Source organism: Coffea eugenioides, chromosome 3 (genome assembly GCF_003713205.1).
Source record: "Coffea eugenioides isolate CCC68of chromosome 3, Ceug_1.0, whole genome shotgun sequence".
Lineage (NCBI taxonomy): Eukaryota > Viridiplantae > Streptophyta > Magnoliopsida > Gentianales > Rubiaceae > Coffea > Coffea eugenioides.
The window spans coordinates 41,526,644-41,552,994 of record NC_040037.1 but is presented as its reverse complement, the minus strand read 5'-3'; the positions used below and the strand labels follow the sequence as shown (position 1 = coordinate 41,552,994).

At 34.8% G+C, this 26,351-nt stretch overlaps 2 protein-coding genes across 2 annotated transcripts; both read right to left on the bottom strand.

The window, feature by feature from the left end:
* Positions 1–9,619: 9,619 nt before the first annotated feature.
* Positions 9,620–10,540, bottom strand: LOC113766650 (myricetin O-methyltransferase-like). Its single transcript, XM_027310821.1, has 3 exons — positions 10,405–10,540; positions 9,958–10,157; positions 9,620–9,661 (listed from the first exon to the last, which is right to left on the bottom strand). Exons 1-3 carry the CDS (start codon positions 10,538–10,540, stop codon positions 9,620–9,622), a joined length of 378 nt encoding a protein of 125 aa, XP_027166622.1.
* A 768-nt stretch (positions 10,541–11,308) lies between these two features.
* Positions 11,309–13,329, bottom strand: LOC113766864 (trans-resveratrol di-O-methyltransferase-like). Its single transcript, XM_027311026.1, has 2 exons — positions 12,481–13,329; positions 11,309–12,128 (listed from the first exon to the last, which is right to left on the bottom strand). The coding sequence occupies exons 1-2, from the start codon at positions 13,261–13,263 to the stop codon at positions 11,817–11,819; spliced, it is 1,095 nt and encodes a 364-aa protein (XP_027166827.1). The 5' UTR covers positions 13,264–13,329; the 3' UTR covers positions 11,309–11,816.
* Positions 13,330–26,351: the final 13,022 nt, after the last annotated feature.

The window sequence follows — 26,351 nt, the reverse complement described above, 5'->3', positions numbered from 1 at the left end:
TCTATGTCATATGAATTAATTTTTTCAGTTTCTGTGATTAATTCGTTGTTTATCTTCATATGATTTTAAGATTATATTTTAAGTTTTGGTAGGGGTTTTCATTTTTTGCTTTTTAGCTGTTAATGATTGGTGTAAATGATTTGTAGTGGTATTTTAGTTGGTGCTAATGATTCATAGTGTTATATCAGTTTTAGATTTTCTGTAACCTGACTGTTCAGTTTTTAACTTTCATTATGATTGTAGGGGTTGTATGATTGCAAGCCATAATTTTGAAAACTGGAAAGGTGTAACACGGATTAGGTCAGGAGCAGTACATAGCACACCCTGATGGTGAGACTATGGTAGATGAAATTCAACTCTTTCAAGATGCAAGACGGGTTTCAGCTCAGGAAGCTATCTGGAGAATTTTTGAATTCAATCTTAATGAGATGGCTCCAGCAGTCATCAATTTGCAAGTGCATCTCCCTGAAAATAATGTGTGAATTATTGAAAGAATCAAAATCTAAAAAATCTCCTCCAATGGTTAATCTTATTGGAACGTTATTCTCATCTTCTTGGTTCATTTGCTATTCACTTTATGTCATTTTATGAATAGTTTTCAGTTTTTTTCAGTTTTTCTTGTTTTGAGGGTTGTTATTGGTGCACTACCACTTACAACTATATCCTGGATGCTATTTTTTTTTTTTTTTGAAAAGTGGTTTCATGTCCTGAGAATATGCAATGGATGATATTTTCTCTATTAACTATGACGTTTTTAGTTTTGGAGTTCTAGTCACTTGTGATCCTTTGTCTTACCTTGGGTGCAATAATTAAATTTTAACCCACAATTAAGATTATATGAAACATTAACAACAAATTTAAAAGGGCATAATTGGAATAACAAAATTTCTAGTCACTTGTGACCCTTTGTCTTACCTAGGTACAATAATTAAACTTTAACCCACAATTAAGATTAAATGAAGCCTTAACAACAAATTTAAAAGAGCATAATTGGAATAACAGAAATTAAGATCAAAATACAGCTTACACTCACACTCTAAGGCTTCATTTGGATAGGGAGAAAAGGACAAAAAAGAAAGTATTCAGAGAGAAAGAACGGTCATTTCTTTCATTTGGGAGTTTAACAAGACAGAAGAGAAGTGAAATGAATGGATAAAAGTCCCCCTCCAATTGTTGAAAATGTTTCCGCCCAAAAGTGGGAAGAAAAGGATGGAAACTTGTTGGGCTCCAAAAGACATTTTTAATATGTCAAGTTTGTCCTTTAAAAGCTGATACAAAAATTTATTATTCCCAATATATCCTAAAATTGATTTCTATAAAAGCACTGCGAAGCTTTCTCGGTCATGTGTCCTGTACTTTCAATACTTCCAGCGAAAACTTGGCTTTCTTCCGTTTTTCACCCATAATTCACCAAACAAAAGGTATTTCGTGTAATAGAAGAAACCCATAAAGAGCTGATATGTTATGGGTAATTTCTTTTTATTTTTTTACTTTCATGTATTTAATTTATGTTAAATATAAAACCTAGTAGTTTTCATTTCGTAATAATATTAGTGTAACACTTTTTGAACTTGGCTTAATTAAATTTATTTATTTAATATAAATTAAATGATTCAAAGTAAAATGCTCATAAATAGCTAGTATTTTATTCATATAATGAAAGAAACTCGTAAAGAACTGGTATGTTATGGACAAATTTTTTTTACTTTCAAATACTTCATTTATATTAAATACAAAACATGCTAGTTTTCCTTTCGTAAAGATATTTGTGTAACGGCTTTTGAATTTTATTTGCAAATATTTATGTATTTAACATAAATTAAATGATTCAGAATAAAATATCCATAAAAACCTGGTACTTGGCTCATGTAATAGAGAAAAGCCATAAGAGCTAGTACTTTATGGGATATTTCTTTTTTTAAAAATATTTAATTTATGTTAAATAGATAACCTACTAGGCATTTCCAGCCAATATCAAAAATCATATGTCAAGAATACCTAAAAGATACTACAAGGACTTGAGGCGATTTACATGCATGCAAGAGAATCGAAGTCTAGCAAGAAATTTGTTTTATTATTCACCTTGTGGGAATGCAGATGCAATTGTTTTAGAAATTTGTCTTGTTCAAATATTCTATTTATGGGAACAAGAAAACTAATTTTTGGACTTTGATTTACAAATTGAAAGGGTAAATATGTAAAGTTGTATTCTCATAAAATCCTTTCTTTCTATATCTCTCCAACTCTCAAATAAGAGAAAGATATTTCTTTTCTTTCATTAAACTCCCAAACGGAATATGCATCTTTTCCCTTCTCTTCCTTTCTTTCCTAAGCTATCTTTTCTTTTCTTTTGTCTTCCTTCGTAAACTCCCAAACTAAGCCTAAAGTAGACTCATGGTACTTTTTATACACTACCACTTACAACTATATCCTGGATGCTTTTTTTTTTTTTTTGGGCAGTGGTTTCATATCCCGAGAATATGCAATAGATGATGTCTTCTCTATGAAATATGACGTTTTTAGTTTTGGAGTTTTAGTCACTTGTGACCCTTTGTCTTACCTTGGGCACAATAATTAAACTTTAACCCATAATTAAGATTATATGAAGCCTTAACAACAAATTTAAAAAGGCATAATTGAAATAACAGAATTTCTAGTCACTTATGACCCTTTGTCTTACCTTTGGTGCAATAATTAAACTTTAATCCATAATTAAGATTAAATGAAGCCTTAATAACAAATTTAAAAGGGCATAATTGGAATAACAGAAACTAAGATCAAAATACTGCTTACACTCGCACTCCAAAGTAGACTCATGGTACTTTTTATATAGTAGTGATTAGACAAATCAAAAGATCAAGAAACATATATCGATAAATCATTCAAAACACTTTTATTTATGGTAGCAATCTAATCATTCAAAAAGAAAGAAGGGGTAATAGTATATGTTTATAATTTTAATTAAACTTATTGACAAAGAGATTTAGCACGGACACTATATAATATTGGAATTGGCTAGATAGTTTCATGAACAACCATATACACATGCACGAAAGTATCTTGTCAAAACAAAATTGATTGAAACCATACATAGATTTGGCCATTCATGTAGTACATTTCTAATTGCCAAAAGTATGCAAGTCATGAATGGTAATACGACATCAATTAGCCACCATTACAATTAAGTTTTTTGGGCACGTTTTCTAGCCGTAGCTCAAAGAAACTATATTTAGAAAATAATATGATGAAATCACTTCAAATTATAAACATCACGTACGTGACTCTATTAATTTGATCAGAACTCACCAAAAATGAGTGTGTGTTCAATTTGACCTGTATTTCATTTAAAAATAGTACATAAAAACAAGTTAGTTGATCACAAACTGATGAGATCTTGAAGTCTAATACAAATTGGTAAGTTGCTAACCATTTGAGGTATAGACCCTAATCCAAGGATTTAATCAGCCTAAATATCTTATTCTACGCTCTTTGAACTGGTAGTTACATTCAAATTGGCTACAATCTCCCATCTCACCTATCTAATCTACTAATTACCATCTAATCCCTTACCTTTTTTTTAATTTTCAATTAATTTTGCTATTGCTTAAGTGGTATTAGTAAGATATGAAAGTGACATGGATTTTTTCATATGTTTGTCAAAACTTTTTAGATATAACTAAACTATGTTATGTAATTTAACATGGAACGAACTTACTATTTCATATTATCAATTTTATCAACCAGATGTTGAGGTCTTAACTATTATTAGTTTCTTTGTACCTTAGTGGTTTTCTAACCAAATTTTATGTTTAGAATTTTTGAGCACGTACTAACATAAAATTCAGCTCAACAACAACAAATGCATTAATGCTATGAGATAATAGAGAAATCCATATCAAGATGCTGTTGTGTCCTGGCAAAATCCAAGCAGGTCATTCGTCAGTTGGGCCAGGTTGGCATCCTAGCTGGAGGAGTTAGTTAGAAAGGGATCTTTTCTGTTAGCTGGACGTCTGCATACACATGAGCACAATCTTGTATAAATAACTGAAGGATGTATCGGTTTAATCAGTTTTTGGAAGATCAATTCATTCTTATTCTATTTCAGATTACATTCTTTCTCTCTCTATCTCACTCTACTTCCCTCTCGGATCAGATCTATTCTATTTCTCCTCTGTCTTCTCTTAACCTTACCCTGCTCAGGAAGCTAACCACAACAGCGGTATCAGAGCTGGTGGTCCTTGGACTATCAGCTACCACAAGCCATGGCCGAAGGAACGAGGATGAAGAGTTTCGAAGAACAGCTGCGGAAACAAGAAGCACGAATCCAGACTGTTTTGGATTCTACGGCGGCATTGGAGGAAAAGGTGGAAGATACCTTCCAAGATGTGAAGGCTCTATTAGAATCCAATCGACTGGAAATGAAGACATTCATGACTGATATGCATAACCAGTTCAGTGCATTTGCGAGAGGTGTGCATGGTGATAGGGGGATCCTAGGGAGCCCTAACCATAACAGTGGGGCTCAAGCTGGAAGAACGGTGGAAGGGGGAATTGGAGGTGGAGTATCAACAAGGAATCACTATACAGTGGCAATTCCTAAGCTGGAATTTCCTCAATTTAATGGGAGCAACCCCAGGGATTGGGTGAGGAAGTGCGAGAAATTCTTCCATCTTTGCAGGATCACGGAAGAGAACCAGGTAGATATGGCAGAACTGCACTTGGAAGGGCGAGCTGATCTATGGTACCAGAACTTCAAAAGAGACAAGGTAGGAGTCGGTTGGAACGAATTCAAGGAGGAACTCTGTAGAAGATTCAGAGAACTGAGGGAGGATGATGCCATTGAGGAGTTCAACAAGCTGCAGCAAACCTCATCTGTATTAGCTTACCAGGAAAAATTTGAGGAACTGAGAGCATTGGTAATGGCCAAGGTTCCCAATCTGTCAGAATCCTATTACGTTTCTTGCTTCTTGAGTGGATTGAAGAATGAAATCAAGTCTGCTGTGAAAATGCACAAACCAGACTCTCTTCAGCTAGCTTTTGAGAAGGCTAGGTGGCAGGAAAATCTCTTGGAAGCACTCTCCAAAAACAGTAGAGCAACTTACAGGAGCCTGCTGCCATCTAGTTTCAATGGAGGACAAATTGGCGCCAATGGGAACAGAAGGATGCAACCAAACAATAGTGAAGAAATTAAGAAAAGTAGTGACCCCCAACCTGTCTTTAAGAAAATCTCGCCCTCAGAGTTTCAGTACAGGAAGGACAACCGTTTGTGTTTTAAATGTGGGGATAAGTTCACCCCTGGACACATTTGTAAGAACAAGGAACTCCACATGTTGTTGGTGGATGACGAGGAATCAGACAAGGGAGAGGAGGAGGAGGTCATAGAGTATAGGGGTACCAGTGCAGAACAAGCAGTGGTACTGGCTCTACACTCAGTCTCAGGTGAGTTGTCTTCTAGCACCATCAAAATGCAAGGCCTGTATGGTAACCAGCAGCTATCAGTTTTAGTGGATGGTGGGAGTACTAACTGCTTTATCCGACCTGCTGTTGCGCAATTATATCCTGAGCAAATCAGGAAACACAGACCCTTCAAAGTTAAAATTGTAGATGGTAAGGTTTTGCATTGCGATCAATGGGTGCCTCAGATGAAGTGGGAGGTCCAGGGCCACCAATTTGAGCATGATGTATTTGTTTTGGATCTTGAACCTTATGACATGATAATTGGAGTTGATTGGATGAGGAAATACAGTCCCCTCACATTTGATTTCAAAGCTTTACAGATAACCTTTGACAAGGAGGGAGAACAGGTCCTATTGAAAGGGGACTCTGAGACCGCACAGGTGAAGCTTAGGAAAGGAGAAGCTGCGGGCAAGGACATCAGACACAGGGTCAGGAAAGCTCTGCAACAATCCTGCATGGTGAAGGTTCACAACTGTCAGGTGACTAGTGTGCCTAACTCTCTTACTGAATTACTGGCTGCATATGAGGACATTTTCTCTGATCCTATAAACTTGCCCCCATCCAGATCGCATGACCATAAAATACCCCTTAAAGCTGAAGCTAGGCCCTATAGGCACCCCCATTCACAAAAGACAGAGATAGAAAAACAAGTCAAGGAAATGTTAACCTCTGGTATCATTCAGAGAAGTCATAGTCCCTTTGCCTCTCCAGCTCTTTTGGTTAAAAAGAAAGATGGCAGTTGGAGACTTTGCATTGATTACAGACAATTGAACAACCTGACCATCAAAGATAAATTTCCCATTCCCATCATAGATGACCTCCTTGATGAATTACATGGAGCTAAAATTTTTTCCAAAATAGACCTCAGATCAGGTTACCACCAGATTCGTATGGCTCCTGATGACATTCCAAAAACAGCTTTTAGAACACATTCTGGTTTATATGAGTTTCTTGTCATGCCTTTCGGTTTAACAAACGCACCTGCAACCTTCCAAGCTTTAATGAATTCTGTATTTGAACCTTATATCAGGAAATTTGTCCTTGTATTCTTTGACGACATCCTGATTTACAGCCCTGACCTTCCGACCCATTTACATCACCTAACTTTGGTATTAGACACCCTCAGAACACACTCCCTCTATGCTAAATTGTCCAAATGCACATTTGGTCAGAATCAAGTAGAGTATTTAGGCCACATAGTCACTGAGACAGGTGTGAAGGCTGATCCCTCAAAGGTTGAAGCTATGCTATCTTGGCCTACTCCTACCGATGTTAAGGCTCTCAGGGGCTTCTTGGGGTTGACAGGCTACTACAGGAGATTTGTGAAAAGTTACGGGGTGATGGCCAGGCCTCTGACCGAGCTGCTTAAAAAGGGGCAGTTCACTTGGAGTAAGGAAGCGGAACAAGCTTTCCAGAAGTTGAAAGTAGCAATGAGTACTACACCAGTCTTGGCTCTACCAGACTTTACTAAGTCATTTGTTTTGGAAACTGATGCCAGCCAAGCAGCCATTGGAGCTGTTCTGATGCAGCAAGGAAGGGCCATAGCCTACATGAGCCAGGTATTGGGTAGAAGGAACCAGGCCTTATCCATATATGAGAAGGAGTTGCTGTCCTTAATGACTGCAGTTCAAAAATGGAAACATTATCTGCTAGGAGGGCACTTTGTGATTAAAACTGATCATGAGAGTTTGAAGTACTTGCTTGAACAGAAAATCACTACACCATTACAACAAAAATGGTTGGCCAAGCTGATGGGGATGGATTATGAAATTCAATATAAAAGGGGAAAGGAGAATGTGGTGGCTGATGCTCTCTCTAGGAGAACAGAGGGGATGGAGGGAGGGAGCGAAAGTGGGGTGGCAGAAGTGCAAGCTGTGTCAGCCGTTGCACCTCAGTGGCTCTCTCTAGTAGGTGATAGTTATGTTGGTGATGGCAGCATCAAGGAACTGGTGATAGCTTTGACCACTGGTACCAATTCACACCCTGAGTACACTTACCAGAAGGGAATCATACGGTATAAGGACAGAGTTTTGGTGGGATCAGGATCTGACCTCAGGCAGAATCTGATTTCGTGTTTTCATGATACCTGTTGGGGTGGCCACTCAGGGATCCAGGGAACCTATCAGCGGATGAAGGCCTTCTTGTACTGGCCTAACATGAGGAAGGATATAGAGGTTTTTGTACAGGGGTGTGATATTTGCAGCAGGAGCAAGCCTGAAAATTGTCTATACCCAGGACTGCTACAGCCCTTAGCTATTCCGGATCAAGCCTGGCAACAAATCTCAATGGACTTCATAGAAGGATTGCCTAAGTCCTTGGGCAGTGATGCCATCTATGTGGTAGTAGACAGGCTCACTAAGTATGCCCACTTCATCCCTATAACCTCTCATTACACTGCTAAGGGCATTGCAGAAGTTTTTTTTGATCAAATCTTCAAGCTCCATGGACTGCCTTCTTGCATTGTGTCTGATAGGGACAAGGTTTTTACCAGCATTTTCTGGCAGGAGCTTTTCAAACTGCTAGGCACTAAACTCAGCTTCTCTTCTGCATACCATCCTCAATCAGATGGACAGACAGAGAGAGTCAACAGATGCGTGGAGACTTACCTTAGGAGTATGTGCATGCAACAACCAGGCAAATGGAAGAGGTGGCTGCCTACAGCTGAATGGTGGTACAACACCAACTACCACACTAGTCTGACCATGACTCCTTTTCAGGCCCTCTATGGATACAGACCTTCACAACTCACCTTATCACCTACGCAGACACTAGTTGCGGCAGTGGAGGATTGGTCTAATGAAAGAGTGAACTGGAATACTTTACTCAAGGACAACTTGTTGCAGGCACAGAATAGAATGAAACAACTGGCTGATAAGGGTAGGACAGATAGGAATTTTGAGGAGGGAGACTGGGTGTACCTAAAGCTACAACCGTACAGACAATCTTCTGTGGCTTTAAGAAGGAACCTTAAGTTGTCTGCCAGGTACTATGGACCATACCAGGTTGAGCAGAAGGTGGGATCAGTGGCCTATAAATTGAAGCTACCAGATGGATGTTCAGTGCACCCTGTGTTTCACGTTTCCCTTCTTAAGAAGTCTGCCAATGGGGGCCAAATTCACCCTACACCTCCTGAAGCAACTGCAGAAGGAGAGTTCAAGGTGGCTCCCAAGGCCATTCTGGACAGGAGAGTCATTTGCCGGAAGGGCCAAGAGGTTGAACAAGTGTTGATTGAATGGGAGAATTTGAATAGGGATGACTCCACTTGGGAAGATTGGTCTTTTGTCCGAGTGCAATTTCCAGAATTGAATCCTAGCAATTTCCAGAATTGAATCCTAGGGACTAGGATTGTTTGAAGGGGGAAGCAATGTTGTGTCCTGGCAAAATCCAAGCAGGTCATTCGTCAGTTGGGCCAGGTTGGCATCCTAGCTGGAGGAGTTAGTTAGAAAGGGATCTTTTCTGTTAGCTGGACGTCTGCATACACATGAGCACAATCTTGTATAAATAACTGAAGGATGTATCGGTTTAATCAGTTTTTGGAAGATCAATTCATTCTTATTCTATTTCAGATTACATTCTTTCTCTCTCTATCTCACTCTACTTCCCTCTCGGATCAGATCTATTCTATTTCTCCTCTGTCTTCTCTTAACCTTACCCTGCTCAGGAAGCTAACCACAACAGATGCTCAATTGAAAAAAAAAAGTGAAAGAAAAAAGGAACGAAAAGGTCAGATGTGCTGTAATTTCATTATTGGGTTATGTAAAAACATTTCATTTTGACAATTGAACATACATATAGACTTCGTAATACCTTACTCTTGAAATTCTTGTCTCTTCGTTTGAAGGTGAAAAGAAATTACTGCATAGTTATTTCCATAAGTTGTAGAAAACAATCAAAAAAGACAAAAGAATAAGGTTTTGATGAGTAAAATTCAGAAATTGGAACGGCACAATGGGCTATATTTCTGTTCCAGTTTTGGGCTATGTTATGGGCATGTAGCCTGTCTTTTTCGATTGCAATGTTTTTTTATCTTTGTACGCAAAATCACATAAGATACACATCTTGACTTCATACACATGTCTAACCAAAAAAAAAAAAAAACTATCCACAAGTCCTAATAATAAACGTCAATAAGGGATCTCAAGCCCAGCACTAGAGTTGTCTTCTAGTCAATGCATGAAGCCTGCCTTCTCATTTCATTGTTTCCCTGTGACAAGGACCATCATCAGCGTATCACAGAAAAGTTGAGTTTCCCTCCATTTTCCTTGCTAGGAATTGCTTCTTTGCATTTCCCAAGTATTTGTACACATTCCTCATTTGTGAATAATGCTCTATTTGTGAATAAACTTCCATGACTGATCCAATGGTTTACTGTAATAAAGACTTGGTTGTAATGAATCAGCAGCATACATAGATGTGTTTAGAATCAATACTAAGACTGGCCTTTTAACAACAAAAAGGCGAATATGGATCTCTTCCATCTTCTTGGAAAGGTTATCTTACCTTCATTATAACATCATCTGCAGGAGGAATAGCTACAAACATATCTCCTCCAACAAAGGCTAAACTCTTGTTATTCGCTACCAAGCCATCAACCACATGAGGAAGATCGGTAACAATACAGTTCAAGTCAAGAAAAGCATCAGCAATTTCCTTAGCCAAAGTTCCAGTACCACCTCCAACATCCACCAAAGAATTCAACCCTGAAAAAACATCCTAGCAATCCCTGATCAGAATACTGCCAACTAGCTGAGAATCGCAAGCCATTCCTTCGTTAAAAAAATTATTAAGCTTCTGATGTGACAAGTCTTGAAGGGATTCACATCACTGTTGTTTTGCAACCAGTGGCTAAGGTGGTACCATGGATCCATCAAGGTAGGATCAAGCATGGCGTCAAGCTAAAAGGCTCATCTTTTAATAAAAGTTTAGATGAAGTAGTGAGCATATAACCTTCCTCATCATCGTGCTGACTAATTTTTGCCTCGATGAAGAAGCCTGACCGCATTAGAATCCTCATCAGGCGATAGACAAAGGGGGCTTTTGCATTGCCAATTGGAAGAGCATTGGTGAGTTCATCCAGGGTCATGGGCTTACCATGCTTGTGAATAATGTCTGGTATGCCGAGTTGAATTGTACATTTGAGGGAAATGGAGTTTATGAAGTTGAATATGTGATTCCATATGTGAGCTTGAACTTGAAGTAGCTCATTAGCATTACTATTTCTGCCCAAATCCAACTTTTTCGCTGTTGATTTTGTTTTCCTTTTTGGGTATAACAGGTAGGCATCCAATCTTATGGTTAAAGAGCATATAAGACCCACACGAATGGATAGGCATGATGATTAGTAACTGGGGCCATGAGTGGCTATAACAATTCAATTTAGTTCTTCTGCGCACTCTTTTTGTTGACTAATATATTTGCAAGATCCAGAAAGGTGTATGGGACAGCTGTCAGGTGCCACCCTCCCAAATGATGTATGGGAAAGATTTTCTCAACAAGGCAAATTTTGATAATGTGCAGCCAAAAGCAAGTCACATAACTTTGAAATTACAAACATATATGGATCTACACGAATATTAATTAGATACAATGTCATTGTTTCGAAATTGAATAAGTAATTTACATTTTGTTTAGAAAGTGTTGTACAACTTAGGCAAGTTAAGAACTGAAAATCTTACATTCAGCTGTAATGGCTGAATTTAAAGTGGAAGCGATGCATCTACTTCAACTTCAACAATGTTGGAAACAGTTATTGTCCTTAGCTACCTCAACTCCACACCATTTATACATAATGTGCTTGCTGTGCATTCCAGGCTGGGATTTGGACACATTCCAGTGTTGGATTGTGGTGGGGTTTAATACCAAATCAATGGATTAAATCCTTTATATAAAGGAGGCAAACGAACAATTTTATTACACTCAAAATATATTTAATAACAACACACAAAATAAATTTATATTGGACACTAATAATTGAGCCTCATTCTTGAGAATAGCTGCTCAAACACTCACTCAAAAATTCAACTCGTTCATTTCCTATCTTTCACTTGAGCTTTGGTGCCCTTCAACTGAGGAAATGGGATTTATTTATACAAGCGGCTGTAATTTTTCTCTTCTCATTCAATACCCAATTGCCAGAAAATCCGGTGAACTTCGCGAGTAAATCTGGTTCAAGATACAAGCACGAACCAAGTTGATCAGCCGCCCACGTTCAGCTTCAAGACTGGACTTTGGCAATTTGTCTATTGCCAATAAATGAGTAAAACAAACACTCCAAAGCCATAAAATTTATTCTGAACACCCTAACTAAAGGTTCATCACTTTTTAGCACAAACAACATTTTCACAAGACATATTAATTAATTAATAATAAACCTCAATGATAGATCTCAAGCCCAATACTGCAGTTATCTTATAGTCACAGAAGCCTGCCTCAGAGAAAAGTTTCGCCCAATCTTTCTCATTTATTTGCCTTCCTTTGCCTAGAACCATCACTTCCATATCATAGAACAGTTGGGTCTCAATCGCCTCATGATCATCATCCCCTTTCTGCTGGCTTTTGCAGAACATTTCAACAATTATCACTTTGCCTCCTTTTTCCTTGCTAGGAATTGCTTCTTTACATTTTTTTAGTATTTGCACACACTCATCATCGCTCCAATCAATCAATATCCACTGCTTGATTGCAAATTATATCACAATGAAAGAAAATTTTTGTTAGAAACATTGCACCCCATCTAAAGCTTTTTGCGTCAAAAAGCAAAAACAAAACTATTCTCTTATAGTACCAAACACACGCAATCAATTTGACGTTTAAAACTTTGTTCTTTTTTTTCCCCTCTTCATGATGCAGTTCTTAGATTAAGCATAACCTCAATTTCTACTACTCAATCTTACTTTTGAAGTTGACACTTCTTATAATTGTTGAATTTTAATCTTATGATCTCAGGCAATAAGGAAAAAAATCTAAATAACACTACTATAAAAAAATTTGTCAACTAGAAAACGTGCAACATCGATTTCATACCTTCATTAAAACAGCATCTGCAGGAGGAATGGCTTCAAACATGTTACCTCCAACATAGGCCAAGTTCTTACTACTCTCCAAGCCATCAACAACATGAGGAAGATCAAGCACAGTGCATTTCAGGTGAGGGAAAGCATCAGCAATTGCCTTAGAAAAGGTTCCAGTTCCACCTCCAACATCTACCAATGAATTCAAACCCTCAAAAACATGCTTACAATCTTTGGTCACCACGCTACTAACCAGCCGGGTATCACTAGCCATTGCTTCGTTAAAGAATTGATTAAGCCGTGGCTCATGGCTTGCAAGATCGTAAAGTGACCTCCCATGGCAAGTATAAAATGGGGTTTCATCACTGTTCTGAAACCACTGGCTGAGATGGTGCCATGGATCAGTCAAGGTGGGATCGAGCGTGAACAGTAAAAGCGGCGTCATGCTAAAAGGGTTACTCTTTAAAAGGAGTTCAGCAGCAGAAGTAAGCAGATAACCCTTTTGATTATCATTCTCATTTCCAGGAATCTTTGCTTCAATGAAGAAGCCTGAGTGGATCAAAATCTGCATGAGAAGATAAACGAAAGGGGCTTTTGCATTCTTGATGGGAAGAGCATCAATCAATTGATCAAGGGTCATCGGCTGGCCATGTTTGTGAATAACGTCTGGAATGCCTAATTGAATTGCACATTTGAGGGACATAGAATTTATGAAGTTGAACATATGGTTCCATATGTGAGCTTGTGCTTGAAAAAGCTCACCAGTATGATCACCAATATTTCTAGCCAAATCCATTTTTTTGTTTGAAATTCTAGGATTTTTTTTTCGCTTTTTGGTTGGGAATTACAAGTAGAACTCGCATTTTATAGGCCGGGTATGGGATTCACTGCAATAACGTTGCAATAGTTTCTTCTAATAATATGACAACAACCTGTTAGAAAAATAAACAATGAAATCAACTCAGAAAAAAGGATCCAAAGGCAGCTGACATCAGTTTCCTTTTCTTGACTGACAGGTGTCGGGTCTGTGCAATAATAAAAACCTGCTCAACTAAAGTTAATTTTTGTAATAGTGGTAAGCAGGATCGAATCCACAGAAACTGGGTGTAACTGTTTCTTTTCAAATTCACAGTAATCAGGGGGTGTTTTTACCTAGAAGGTGACAATCAAATAAATGCAAATAAAATTCAAGAAACTACTAAAAATTAAATAACAATTTACTAAAGTCAAATGAATGATAACTAACGAGCTAGCCAAGAAATAACTTCAGTAATGGTTCACCTAATTGATCATCGAAACAAAGGCAATTCCAAATATTTACTAATAAATAGGTTACAACTACCAAACAAGCGATGACAGTCAACCGCTCCTTACTGTATTGGTGACTAAGGTACGCCCGTTAATCACTATTCTAATTGAAAAATAATCCTAGATACGCTCGTAAGATTTAATTCCCCAATTGCCTTACGTATTAGAGGGGCTCTATTTTAACAAAATAACGCACTACTTGGATTATTTTAGGTTAGCTCGCGTATCTCCCTGACACAAATCTAATTATGTCAGTTGTCACTATTTTGAGACAATTAAACAATTATGGATTTAACATCCCAATTGACAATAGATTATCAAGTTAACTAATTATCAGGATCCAAAACAATCAATTAATTGAATAATCACAAATATTGAAACCAGGGAATATGCGAATACTACTAAATAAAAGAAAGAGATAAAATTAAATCGATTTCACAATTTTGGGCGACTCAAACCATCCGTTGTTCCTTGACTAGAGGAGGGGATTTAATTCATATTTGATGAACAAAACCTACAGGAAATTGTAAAGGAAACAGCGGCCATTGTCCCTTGAAATCGGGGAAATTCAATTCGTAGTAATCAGGAAGAAAGACAAGCTACAGTAAGGAATTCAATGTTTCCACTTGGCCTTTACATACGCATAAGAGAAACCACAAGAAGATGACATGGAAAAAGTCCAAAACTAAACTAAGCTAGAGGTCCTACAATCTGAAGAAAGAAAAGCTACTCCAGAATAGTCAAAAGAAAAACTATCTAATATCTGGTTCCTCCTACTCTTGTGCGGCGTCCGCGGCTATCAAGAAAACCGAAGACTTCCCTTTTTTCTTTCTTCGGCCAAATTACCAAAAAGGGCTGCACCTCCTTTGTTCCAAAAATGCCCTTGAGTGCCTTCTTTTTTAATTCTTTCCCGATGATCGTAAAATTGGCGCTTGTTATCATATTTTCGTTCTATTTCCTGAAATAAATATAAATTACGAAAAATAAATAGAATCTAATAACATCAGATCAGGTAATATGAAAAATTAATAATAAAATAAATGATAAAATTGTAACCCATCATTGACCAATTCATATATGAGTGTATGGGTTACTCAGTCTCCTTCTTGGTGTGACTACACATAATTCATTGTTTCTGGAGACGTGCTTAAATTAAAGTGTATAATCAGCGCTTGTTAATTAATTGTTCTTTGTGTCGACTCGTATTATCACTTGAGAAAATCACATAATGCACGCTGCAGGTGGTGCTTCTTGTTTGGAAGGTGAAGAAAAAGAAATTTAAATAGTCACAACTTTTGAGTCATGGTTGAGTTAAAGTTTACGTCGATGCGTCATTCTTGAGCAAATTGTCTTTTCACAACGATCTGATGTATTGCAATGCTTAAGAAACTTTATTTCTTGTCCTAAATATAGGGATCGATTTTTTAATTGAAACGTTAAGACTTGTTTTCATCCTGCTATGAGAGACTGACAACTCTGATGGATTCGAAAATTAGAACTCGCCATTATTGTTAATCAATATCAAATTAGTACTCACCTTCGACCTGTAAAATATGGGGTAATTGAGCACGGCATGATGCTAAAGTAAATGAAGTAGTCTTTAATTTAGGGTCCTATCTAATAAGTGTCCATTAAGCATTTGTTGTTAAGATGAAGTTCACATGTAAATATCTTAGAAATGTAAAGTTAAATAAAGAAATTTTATAAAAATAAGGTATAGTAGTAATTGTTAGGATGTATATTTATACGGTGAGTTTGGTATGATTTACAAGTCTTAATGGCCACAAGATAACACAATTCTTAATTTAAAAGTTCTTTATTTTGAAAATTCAACACAGGCAGACATTTTCTAACACATGTAAATTTGGAAAGCTTTCCTTGTTATTGTACAGATGGAGAAAGGAAAGCCTAATTTTTAAAAAATATTTTAAAAGGTTATCTAAAACTTAATTTAAATTTTTTTAAAATTTTAAAAAAATATTTTAAAATATATTCTAGAAATTCTTCTATTCTTAAATATTTCAAAATATTTTTTAAAAATATCTCAAAATATACTTTAAAAATTCTGTTACAGTAAAATTTTTTAAAAACATCTCAAAAAACAGTTAATCCAAATGGAGTGAATCACTCCATTAAGTTTGTACATTTCCACTTCAATAGTCAACTAGTTTTGTACCCGTTCGTTGAATGGGAATCGTCGAAAAATAACAAACTTTAGTCAATTTATAAAAATGTCGATATAAAATACATATTTAATGTATAATCTATTATAATTTGTCTTAAGTATATTACCATGTGCGCATTGTAATGTAAAGTATTCTTATAATATAAATTTGAACATCTAATTCAGTGAATAATAATTCAAAAATAGAAAAAATAACATTCAACAATACCATAACATTCAAAAACTTGAAAATAAATAAAAAGTGCAGTAAATAGTATCAAATAATATTCTACTATTCAAAACTTTTTTTTTGTTTTTTTCTGTTTGAACATTCTCGTCGATTTGTCCGTGCAAATCAGCATTTATTGATTTTCTATTATCACTGCATGATAGCAAAGTAGGATAACTAAATAAAAAAAAATAAATGATTTATTGCATTGAAGTTTGTGTATAACAATACGTAAAGATTATAATTAAGTAAATGGCCAGAGTCTTTTAATTAACTAATTAATGAATTTGTAGATATATCTAATAGAGATATTTATGTTTCTTGTATTTATATCGCATTACTTTCCAGTGCCTTTTGTTTTTGGTTGTTTTTCCTGAAGGCAAATTAACAAACATCGTAGTATATGATCACAAAAATCAATTAACAAACATGTTAGAAAAAATCCTACAAAAATAACGATGAAAGTACTTGTTTAAATCCTATGTCTTCATACAAAACAAATAGAAAATAAAACAAAAAAAATTCAAGATATGTTACTAAGCTCTTACAATTGAAGATCAACATGCCTTTTTAAAAAATATATATATATATATATTGAAAAAAGATGTACCTGATAATCAAGAGGAGTGAAAACCCAAAATCGATACTTTAATATGCCAACCGCTTGCACTGGAAATACCTAACCATGAATTTGATACTTGAAATCAATATATTAGAGGCTATATGTAGTATAGACATAGGAAATAAGAATTGATAAGAATACAAAGAGATATTGATAAGAACATTAAAAGTATGTTTATCTTAATTTAAGTTGCTTAAAGTACGTAACTTTGGATAGGAAATAAGAATCTTATAATATTAATTCTTATAGGAAATAAAACCATAATCATCCAAATAACTTTGGGTAGGAAATAAGACCTTATGTGACTCGTGCTATGCACGTATATAAACCTGTACGTAATAAATTTACAAATGCGTTATCAAGATAGATTTTATCGACCTTAAAAGACCACCTCCACTATATCGAGTCCTTTAAGTGCATGGACTCCTATGATGTGGGTCCATACACGAAATACTCCCCACCATCTGGGCAAAGATGTATTGTGATTAAGAAATTATTAGCAGAAATATATTAAAAAAAAAAAAGACGGGCGCAGGACACGACGGACGGAGGGTTGGGTAGGGGCTTTTGGGGTGCAAAACTTCAATAAATATCTAATGTTTTATCTCATCTTTCTTTAGCTATGATAATGGGATTTTATTTCTTTGGTTGATGACACTCCATTTTTTTTTATGGACTTTTCTAGAATTTTTCAATCAGATGAAGTGCCATTTCTCTTTGTACATCAATTATGCATGGGGATTGTGAGTCTTGTAAAAACTTTCTCGGGCTAACTTTATTTAATTTCCATGTCTAGATTGTTTGTATGTTGTTCTATATATGGGTAAATTATCTTAAAATAAAAAGGATCTATGATGAAGCTGTTAAAAAAAAAAAAGAATAGGACACTATAAAAAAATATATTATCATTTATTCCTATATATCTAATAGAGGAGATTTATGTCTCTTTTATTTATATCGCATTACTTTCCAGTTCCTTTTTTGGTAAGAAATAAGAATCATATAATATTAAGAATTTTTATAGAAAATAAGAATTGATATATATCCAAACAAAAAAGGAGTAAGCCACGTAGGAAACTACTTGCCGTCTCGTTGAGCCACGTAGGAAAGAGAAAATATGAAGGGATAAGTATGAGGATACGACTTTATTATATATATATATATATGATTACTTTGGATTGCTCTTCCTACCTTATTCATACCTCAGCCGTCCTTCTAGTTTCTTCTTCTACTCCTCATTTTTTCCCTTTTATCATTTTTTTAATTTTATTATTTAGACGGTGAAAATGATGATAAAGTTAGTAAAGATGTACATTACAAACTTTTTTTTTTTTACCATAGAAGGCCATTTGGTAGTGAAGAAGATGATAATAGCCAATATAAATATCAATTATAAAGGACGCATATATCTTCAGTACATGGTTGTTCTACTTTTCTTTCTTTTTTGTTAATTTTCAATATTGGAGTTGATTTTACAAACCTTATTTGATTTGTTCTTGACTTGGGAGAGTCACAATCTTCTTTTTCCATTAATTTGAGATATTCGGTAGATAAATTTATATTTGTTTTGATCTTTAATATTGCTAAACGAAAAACATTTTCATTTCTTTGGTTGATGAATTGAAAATTGCTAGACATTGTGTAAAAGATATTTCAGAATTCAGGGTTTTTGCCTTTATTTCATACTTCCTCATTATTAGCTATTTTTTTATTATTAAAAAAGTTTTAAAAAAATCATCGAGCCGATGAACTGACTGGTTAAACCGATTTTTAAAATTTTTTTAAAAAAAAAAGAACCGAACATCCACCCAATTTGTTTGGAAAAAAAAAAATCCACCTAATTCATTTACCTGTCCGACTTTGAAAACATCGAGGACAGCACAGATAACAGAAAGGACAACAATTCTTCGACAAAATTAATGGGCTGCCCTACAAGCAATCAAGTACACAGAAGATAACAATTTGAAATTGACTACTTCCTAACAAATTTATATCTATTTGAAAGAACAATTAAAAAGTGAATTAAAGAATGATTAATGGTACAAATAAGTCACTACCAGCCAATAAATACTGCAAGTTGTCATGTGAAAAGGTTCTTCCGTTTATTTAAGTGTAATTAAAGGCAAGGGGATTGCCGGCCTGCCGCTTAAGCTTCTCAATCACAACATGTACTAGTAATAAGCATTTAGCTGTACGTGTCTTTTGAGGTGGACATAAGGTGTAAACTATTTAGCCAAACCTGCTTTTTTTTTATTTAATATTTTCGGGTTCATTCATTCAAGATGCATTTGGTAAAATTAAAATCTGACATCGTTAAGTTATTAAATTATAAATACTGAAATCATAATATTTGAGCATATTCTGCATTCAATGAAATCCTACACCGTTCGAACCCATTTAATTAATTAAAATGCTCAATTTATCGTTATCAAACATATATAAACATGTTAAAGATCTGAATATATTAAATAAGTTTAAGTATTGAATTGAATTATCAAACAGGGTTTTAGTTTAAGAAGCTTAAAATTGCATTCAAGTGTACATTTTTATTTATCAAACTAGTTTTTCACCCTCGCATGAGGATGCCCTTGGTCTGTGTTTTGTTTATCAGTAGCAATCTTTATTGTGATTTGTTAAACACGTTTATTGGGTATTTCAGTTGCAAGGGGATACGATTCTTGCTGTTGTTTATTTACCCAATGCTAGTGGCATTGCTGATCATGTTCAATTGCATTCGACATATTGCGCTGAGAATGCAGTTATTCGTCCTGTGATGATGCAAGATTGCTTTCAAATTGGCTCTAGTCCATATGAAATAACACTAACAAAGCACACTTTTATTCAGCAAGCTGTAACCGTTCATGATTTAGCTATTCACAATTATTATCAGTTGACTCGTTTTGGAGATTTGGAATCCCTCATTGATCATGCTAATCCAAAAAATAAGTATGGCTGACTAATTTTACGTAAAAAGAAAATTCTCTGTAGCTTGCTTTGTTTATATGAGTGGTTATAGTTTAATAATAATTTTGAGTTGTACTGTAGTTATTACTTGGATTGACTATTCATGCTTTGCCAGCACGTAGGATAATTGTAGGGAGGAGAAATGTACAAATGCAAGAATTCGTCGTTACGAATGAAGAATAGTATATCCTGATAAGCTGAAGATATGTTTGATAGGGATATTGGGTATTAATTTGATTTGCTACTCGCTATTGTTGTTCCTTGGGCAGCAAACGAATTTAATCGTTTGCGAATCGATCGTGAGAGACTCGAGTCCAGCTAGGTCAACATTGAGCTCGAGTCAAGTTCGATCTTGAACTCGAATTCAAAAATATTAAACCCGTTAGCTCGCGAGTCAACTCGAACTCGATTATATATATTATTTTTTATTTTAATAATAAAATTAAATATATATTCTTAATATTTTATTATTTGTTAAGGAAAATTATTATTTTATTTATTTTTTAAAAATTAAATATTTTTTTTTATTTTTTTAAACTCGAGTTCAAGATCGAGTTTTACATTTTGAGCTCATCGAGCTCAAGTTCGAATTTCATAAACTTAGGTTGAGACTGAATTTAATTAGTTCAAAACTCGACTCATCTTAACTCATTTGCACTCGTAATTGTTCCCATGCTGGTACGAATGAACAAAAAATCGGACCTCAATATGGAAGGAAAATCGAGAGCAGCACAACTAGCAATTCATGTCAATATAGCAATCACATGGTGTGCTTAACACTAATCAATATGGCATAAACATAAAAAAATGGTCTTGTCTTTCCGAAGGAAGTCTAGAATCCAAAATAGAGAAGGGAAAGGTGGGGGGCTGTTTGTGTTTTTAAACTCGGATCAAACTGACTGGTTCGACTGGTTGAACCGAGAATCAGCTAGGCTTTCAGTCCGAGTTCATTCAAAAAACCGCCCTAAATAAAAATCAGTCAAAATCGGGTCTGACCGGGAATTGAAAATAACCATAAGGACCGGTTTGTTTCATTTGTTTGGTATTCTGCTTTTTCTTCTTCACTTTTTGACTGTTCCTATCCCTAAAGAGATGATCACTAACCTTTAACTACCCTATGTTCTCTCACGGATACTTCCATGGTGGTAATCTAGCAAGAGCCTTTCATGGTTGCCATCATAGTTGCTAGATCTGGAACTTAAAAAAAAGGATGGCTAGTTCTGAAATAAAAAAAAAAAGGAAAAGATGAATCAGCAAGATGATGAAAAGAAAACAAGGATTGAAACTTACGAGCTAACGAGTTAAGTATCTTTAAACTCGAGTTTGCTCGAGCTCGGTCACTTCAATTGCGAGTAACTGGACTCATTTGGACCTCTAGGATTGATTGAAGCTCTGATGTGGTATGATTTTTCTAATTATTTATTTATTTGACTTGTACTTTTTTTTTTTTCAATGCTCCATTGATTTGTTAACCATTCTTTTCCCTTTCTGGTATTAGGACTGCATGGTTATTATTATGTTTGGGATTTTAAGAATGCAAAGTTCAAGACCATACCACTTTGCTGAAATATTTCTTGAAATTTTCTTTTAAAATAAAATGCCTAATATTAGAACACTTGTAAATGCCTCTAAAGCCTATTTTGTGTTCGTATCGCCCACATTCTTTTAAAACCGGCCTGATATTATTTAAAAATAGTAAAGATCGTAGACTCAATATAATTTGCCTGAAATTTAATAGGACCAAATTGATTAATTTTCTAAATATCAAGGACTAAATTTTCTTCCTTGAAACAAAAAGAACCATTTTACCCACATCCTAATTGTTGAGGACCAAAATCTAATTAGTTTAAGACTGAGGCGGAGGACAACCACCAGAAGAGAGGTAAATGGAGTTCTGGAGGGTGGTTGCCCCTCTCTTCTGCTTCTGTTCCTCTGCCGATGAACTCCAAAAAAAACAAAAAATGCAATTCCTTCTTTCTAAATCCAAATCATATATATATATATATATATATAATAAAGTCGTATTCTCATACTTATCCCTTCATATTTTTTCTTTCCTACGTGGCTTAACGAGACGGCAAGTAGTTTCCTACGTGGCTTACTCCTTTTTTGTTTGGATATATATCAATTCTTATTTTCTATAAAAATTCTTAATATTATATGATTCTTATTTCTTACCCAAAAAAGGAACTGAAAAGTAATGCGATATAAATAAAAGAGACATAAATCTCCTCTATTAGATATATAGGAATAAATGATAATATATATTTTTTATAGTGTCCTATTCTTTTTTTTTTTTTAACAACTTCATCATAGATCCTTTTTATTTTAAGATAATTTACCCATATATAGAACAACATACAAACAATCTAGACATGGAAATTAAAGAAAGTTAGCCCGAGAAAGTTTTTACAAGACTCACAATCCCCATGCATAATTGATGTACAAAGAGAAATGGCACTTCATCTGATTGAAAAATTCTGGAAAAGTCCATAAAAAAAAATGGAGTGTCATCAACCAAAGAAATAAAATCCCATTATCATAGCTAAAGAAAAATGAGATAAAACATTAGATATTTATTGAAGTTTTGCACCCCAAAAGCCCCTACCCGACCCTCCGTCCGTCGTGTCCTCCGCCCGTCTTTTTTTTTAATATATTTCTGCTAATAATTCCTTAATCACAATACATCTTTGCCCAGATGGTGGGGAGTATTTCGTGTGTGGACCCACATCATAGGAGTCCATGCACTTAAAGGACTCGATATAGTGGAGGTGGTCTTTTAAGGTCGATAAAATCTATCTTGATAACGCATTTGTAAATTTATTACGTACAGGTTTATATACGTGCATAGTACGAGTCACATAAGGTCTTATTTCCTACCCAAAGTTATTTGGACGATTATGGTTTTATTTCCTATAAGAATTCTTAATATTATAAGATTCTTATTTCCTACCCAAAGTTACGTACTTTAAGCAACTTAAATTAAGATAAACATACTTTTAATGTTCTTATCAATATCTCTTTGTATTCTTATCAATTCTTATTTCCTATATCTATACTACATATAGCCTCTAATATATTGATTCAAGTATCCAATTCATGGTTAGGTATTTCCAGTGCAAGCGGTTGGCATATTAAAGTATCGATTTTGGGTTTTCACTCCTCTTGATTATCAGGTACATCTTTTTTCAATATATATATATATATATTTTTTTTTAAAAAGGCATGTTGATCTTCAATTGTAAGAGCTTAGTAACATATCTTGAATTTTTTTTGTTTTATTTTCTATTTGATTTGTATGAAGACATAGGATTTAAACAAGTACTTTCATCGTTATTTTTGTAGAATTTTTTCTAACATGTTTGTTAATTGATTTTTGTGATCATATACTACGATGTTTGTTAATTTGCTTTCAGGAAAAACAACCAAAAACAAAAGGCACTGGAAAGTAATGCGATATAAATACAAGAAACATAAATATCTCTATTAGATATATCTGCAAATTCTTTAGTTAATTAAAAGACTCTGGCCATTTATTTAATTATAATCTTTACGTATTGTTATACACAAACTTGAATGCGATAAATCATTTATTTTTTTTATATTTAGTTATCCTACTTTGCTATCTTGCAGTGATAATAGAAAATCAATAAATGCTGATTTGCACGGACAAATCGAGGAGAATGTTCAAACAGAAAAAAACAAAAAAAAGTTTTGAATAGTAGAATATTATTTGATACTATTTACTGCACTTTTTATTTATTTTCAAATTTTTGAATGTTATGGTATTGTTGAATGTTATTTTTTCTATTTTTGAATTATTATTCACTGAATTAGATATTCAAATTTATATTATAAGAATACTTTACATTACAATGCGCACATGGTAATATACTTAAGACAAATTATAATAGATTATACATTAAATATGTATTTTATATTGACATTTTTATAAATGGACTAAAGTTTATTATTTTTTGACTATTCCCGTTCAACGAACGGATACAAAACTAGTTCTATATATTTTCGATGTGAAATACGAAGGGGCAAAAGGTAGTTTTGGATGACAATCATTTTCTTGCACAGTTGCACGTACCTATTACGCGTTAATTTACAACAAACTCAAAGAAGTCATTGCAGTTGGTGGAGTCAGTGACCCATCTTAATGTGATAACTTATCTTTTTGGAAGAATAATTAAAAAGTGAATTAAAGAATGATTAGTGGTACAAATCAGTCACTACCACACTATAAATACTGCAAGTTGTCATGTGAAAAGGATCTTCCGTTTATTTATTTAAAGAATGTATATAAAGTGGGAATGGAGATTCCCAAAGCATGGTCGTCCTCCCATGTGCAGTGCACATGCATATTTCGTAAGAATTTGGTTTTTTTAGGTAAAATTCTTTTGTGTCTTGGAACTCAAAGGGAAAAAAATATATAAAAAAGCTCTTTTTTGTGTCTTGGAACCCAAAAGAAATCAAGTATGTCTATATGAAAAGCATAAAAAAGGAACGATCCTTTAGCTTTAAGGGGCCCGAGGCAAAAGCCTCGTTTTATTCACCTCCTTCACGCCTCTCCATTTTTCCCTCTCTAAAAACCCCAGACAATTGTTATGACCCACTGCCATGATCATCATCTCTTTTCATCATCTCTAAGGATCCTTTGCAACGGTTTCCTTTTGGAATTAGTTTACTTGGAGAATTAACGAAAGCGAGTGGAACTGGTGGAATGTGTCAGCAGTGGTCTCAGCAAATTAATACAGTCCGGATTTGGGTATTGCTGTACTTATTAACTTGGTGGCACGTGGGATTGATGTGATTGTTTTGGCAAGCTTATAGTGGTTATGGCAAAAAGGTTTGAAGGTAAATCCTGCCTAGAGCTGGTGAAAATGGAGGCAATTACGGCAACAGTGGAGTTGTGTGCAGTACCAATGGCTCAATTGTGTTAATGGAGAATGATCCATTGAACGTTACAGGGCAATTTAATTCCAGATCCAATGGCTCAATTGTGTTATGTAGAATGATCCATTGAACGTTACAGGGCAAGTTAATTCAGATGGGAATGATTTGTCACTCTTGCTACATTTGATTCACATGTATTTAGATTAGATTAGCTTCTTGGTTTTTTTTTTTTTTTTTTTTTAACTTTCTCAGAGTTGAGCGAGGGTAAAAAGCAATTGTAACGGAGCAAGCATGAGTTTTGCTCAATTTCCAAAGATTGTGGCCAACTTGCAAGTAGGATAGACTGATCAGCTTGCCAGTGTAAAATTAGTTGTCATGTTAGCTACTATTTAAGTTAAGGATAAATGATGCTTTTCTTATCAAGATAGATGAAATAAAGTTTAGAATTATTTGCTTTAGACAAGTTTCATTCTTGTTAATCGTTTGCCTATACCACCATTTACCCATTTGTTGGCTTCCAGGTTGCATCCATCTTTTGCTAAGATGCTTCATTATAGTACCGCTTCATTCTTTCCGAACGCCTAAAACATGTATGCAATTTATTTTCAACTACTGAATTATACTATTAAAAAGTATTCTCCTTAAGAAATTAACAACTAATTAAGCACAATTTTTTATCATTATTAACTTTTAATGGGCATATTCAAAAATATTTTTCCACCGTGCGCAAGCACGGTCATATTTTGCTAGTTTAAATGTAATTAAAGGCAAGGGGATTGCCGCTTAAGCTACTCAATCACAACATGTACTAGTAATAAGCATTTAGCTGTACATGTCTTTCGAGGTGGACATAAGGTGTAAACTATTTAGCCAAACCTGCTTTTTTTTTATTTAATATTTTCAGGTTCATTCATTTAAGATACGTTTGACAAAATTGAAATTTCAAATCTGACGTTTGAAAACCGACATCTGAATCCGTTAAATTATTAAATTATAAATACTGAAATCATAATATTTGAGCTTATTCTGCATTAAATGAAATCCTACACAATTTGGAACCATTTAATTAATTAAAATGCTCAATTTCTTGTTATCAAACATGTCTAGAAATGTTAAAGATCTGAATATATTAAGCAAGTTTAAGTGCTGAAGTGAGTTATTAAATAGGGTTTTATTTTGATTTGCTACTTTTTTTTTCCGGAGACGACAATTGTAGTATATCCTAATCTATTCTACACTAGGGGGAGGGGGTGGACCTAAAGAGGTCCAGGGATAATCCGGAAAGGACTGAACTACCACCGGACCAAATGGGTGCACTACGTACTCGTCTGGGTTTTTTGAAACAAATCCACATTTAATTGTGGTGATTGGTGGGATGGTGGCCACAAGCCCTGACGTGCGCGGAGTATACATATACAATTAAGCTCATCCTAATCAAGTTTTACATTTATAAACTCCTAAATACCCCACACGCGATTTATCGCAAGTATACGAATCGTGAGCGAGTATAGGGTATTAAGGGTCGATCCCACAAGGAAGATTGCAATTACCGGTACTACTAAAGCTTCTCTATTATTTAGACTATCAATGAATTATAACAAATTAAAGCCTACTGAAATTATACAAGATAGCAAATAAAAGCTCCTTAGGTTGTGGTATCCCCAACTACTCATGCAAGTGCTATATTTGGATCAT

What these genes read in the sequence shown, in the direction of transcription:
- LOC113766650 (XM_027310821.1), bottom strand. Translation starts at nt 10,540, where the DNA reads ATGACCCTGGATGAACTCACCAATGCTCTTCCAATTGGCAATGCAAAA. An exon ending in TCAGCACGATGATGAGGAAG is followed by an intron (nt 10,158 to 10,404) that starts GTTATATGCTCA and finishes ATGTTTTTTCAG; the next exon opens with GGTTGAATTCTTTGGTGGAT. An exon ending in CAGATGATGTTATAATGAAG is followed by an intron (nt 9,662 to 9,957) that starts GTAAGATAACCT and finishes TCCTTGTCACAG; the next exon opens with GGAAACAATGAAATGAGAAG.
- LOC113766864 (XM_027311026.1), bottom strand. Translation starts at nt 13,263, where the DNA reads ATGGATTTGGCTAGAAATATTGGTGATCATACTGGTGAGCTTTTTCAA. An exon ending in CAGATGCTGTTTTAATGAAG is followed by an intron (nt 12,129 to 12,480) that starts GTATGAAATCGA and finishes GCAATCAAGCAG; the next exon opens with TGGATATTGATTGATTGGAG.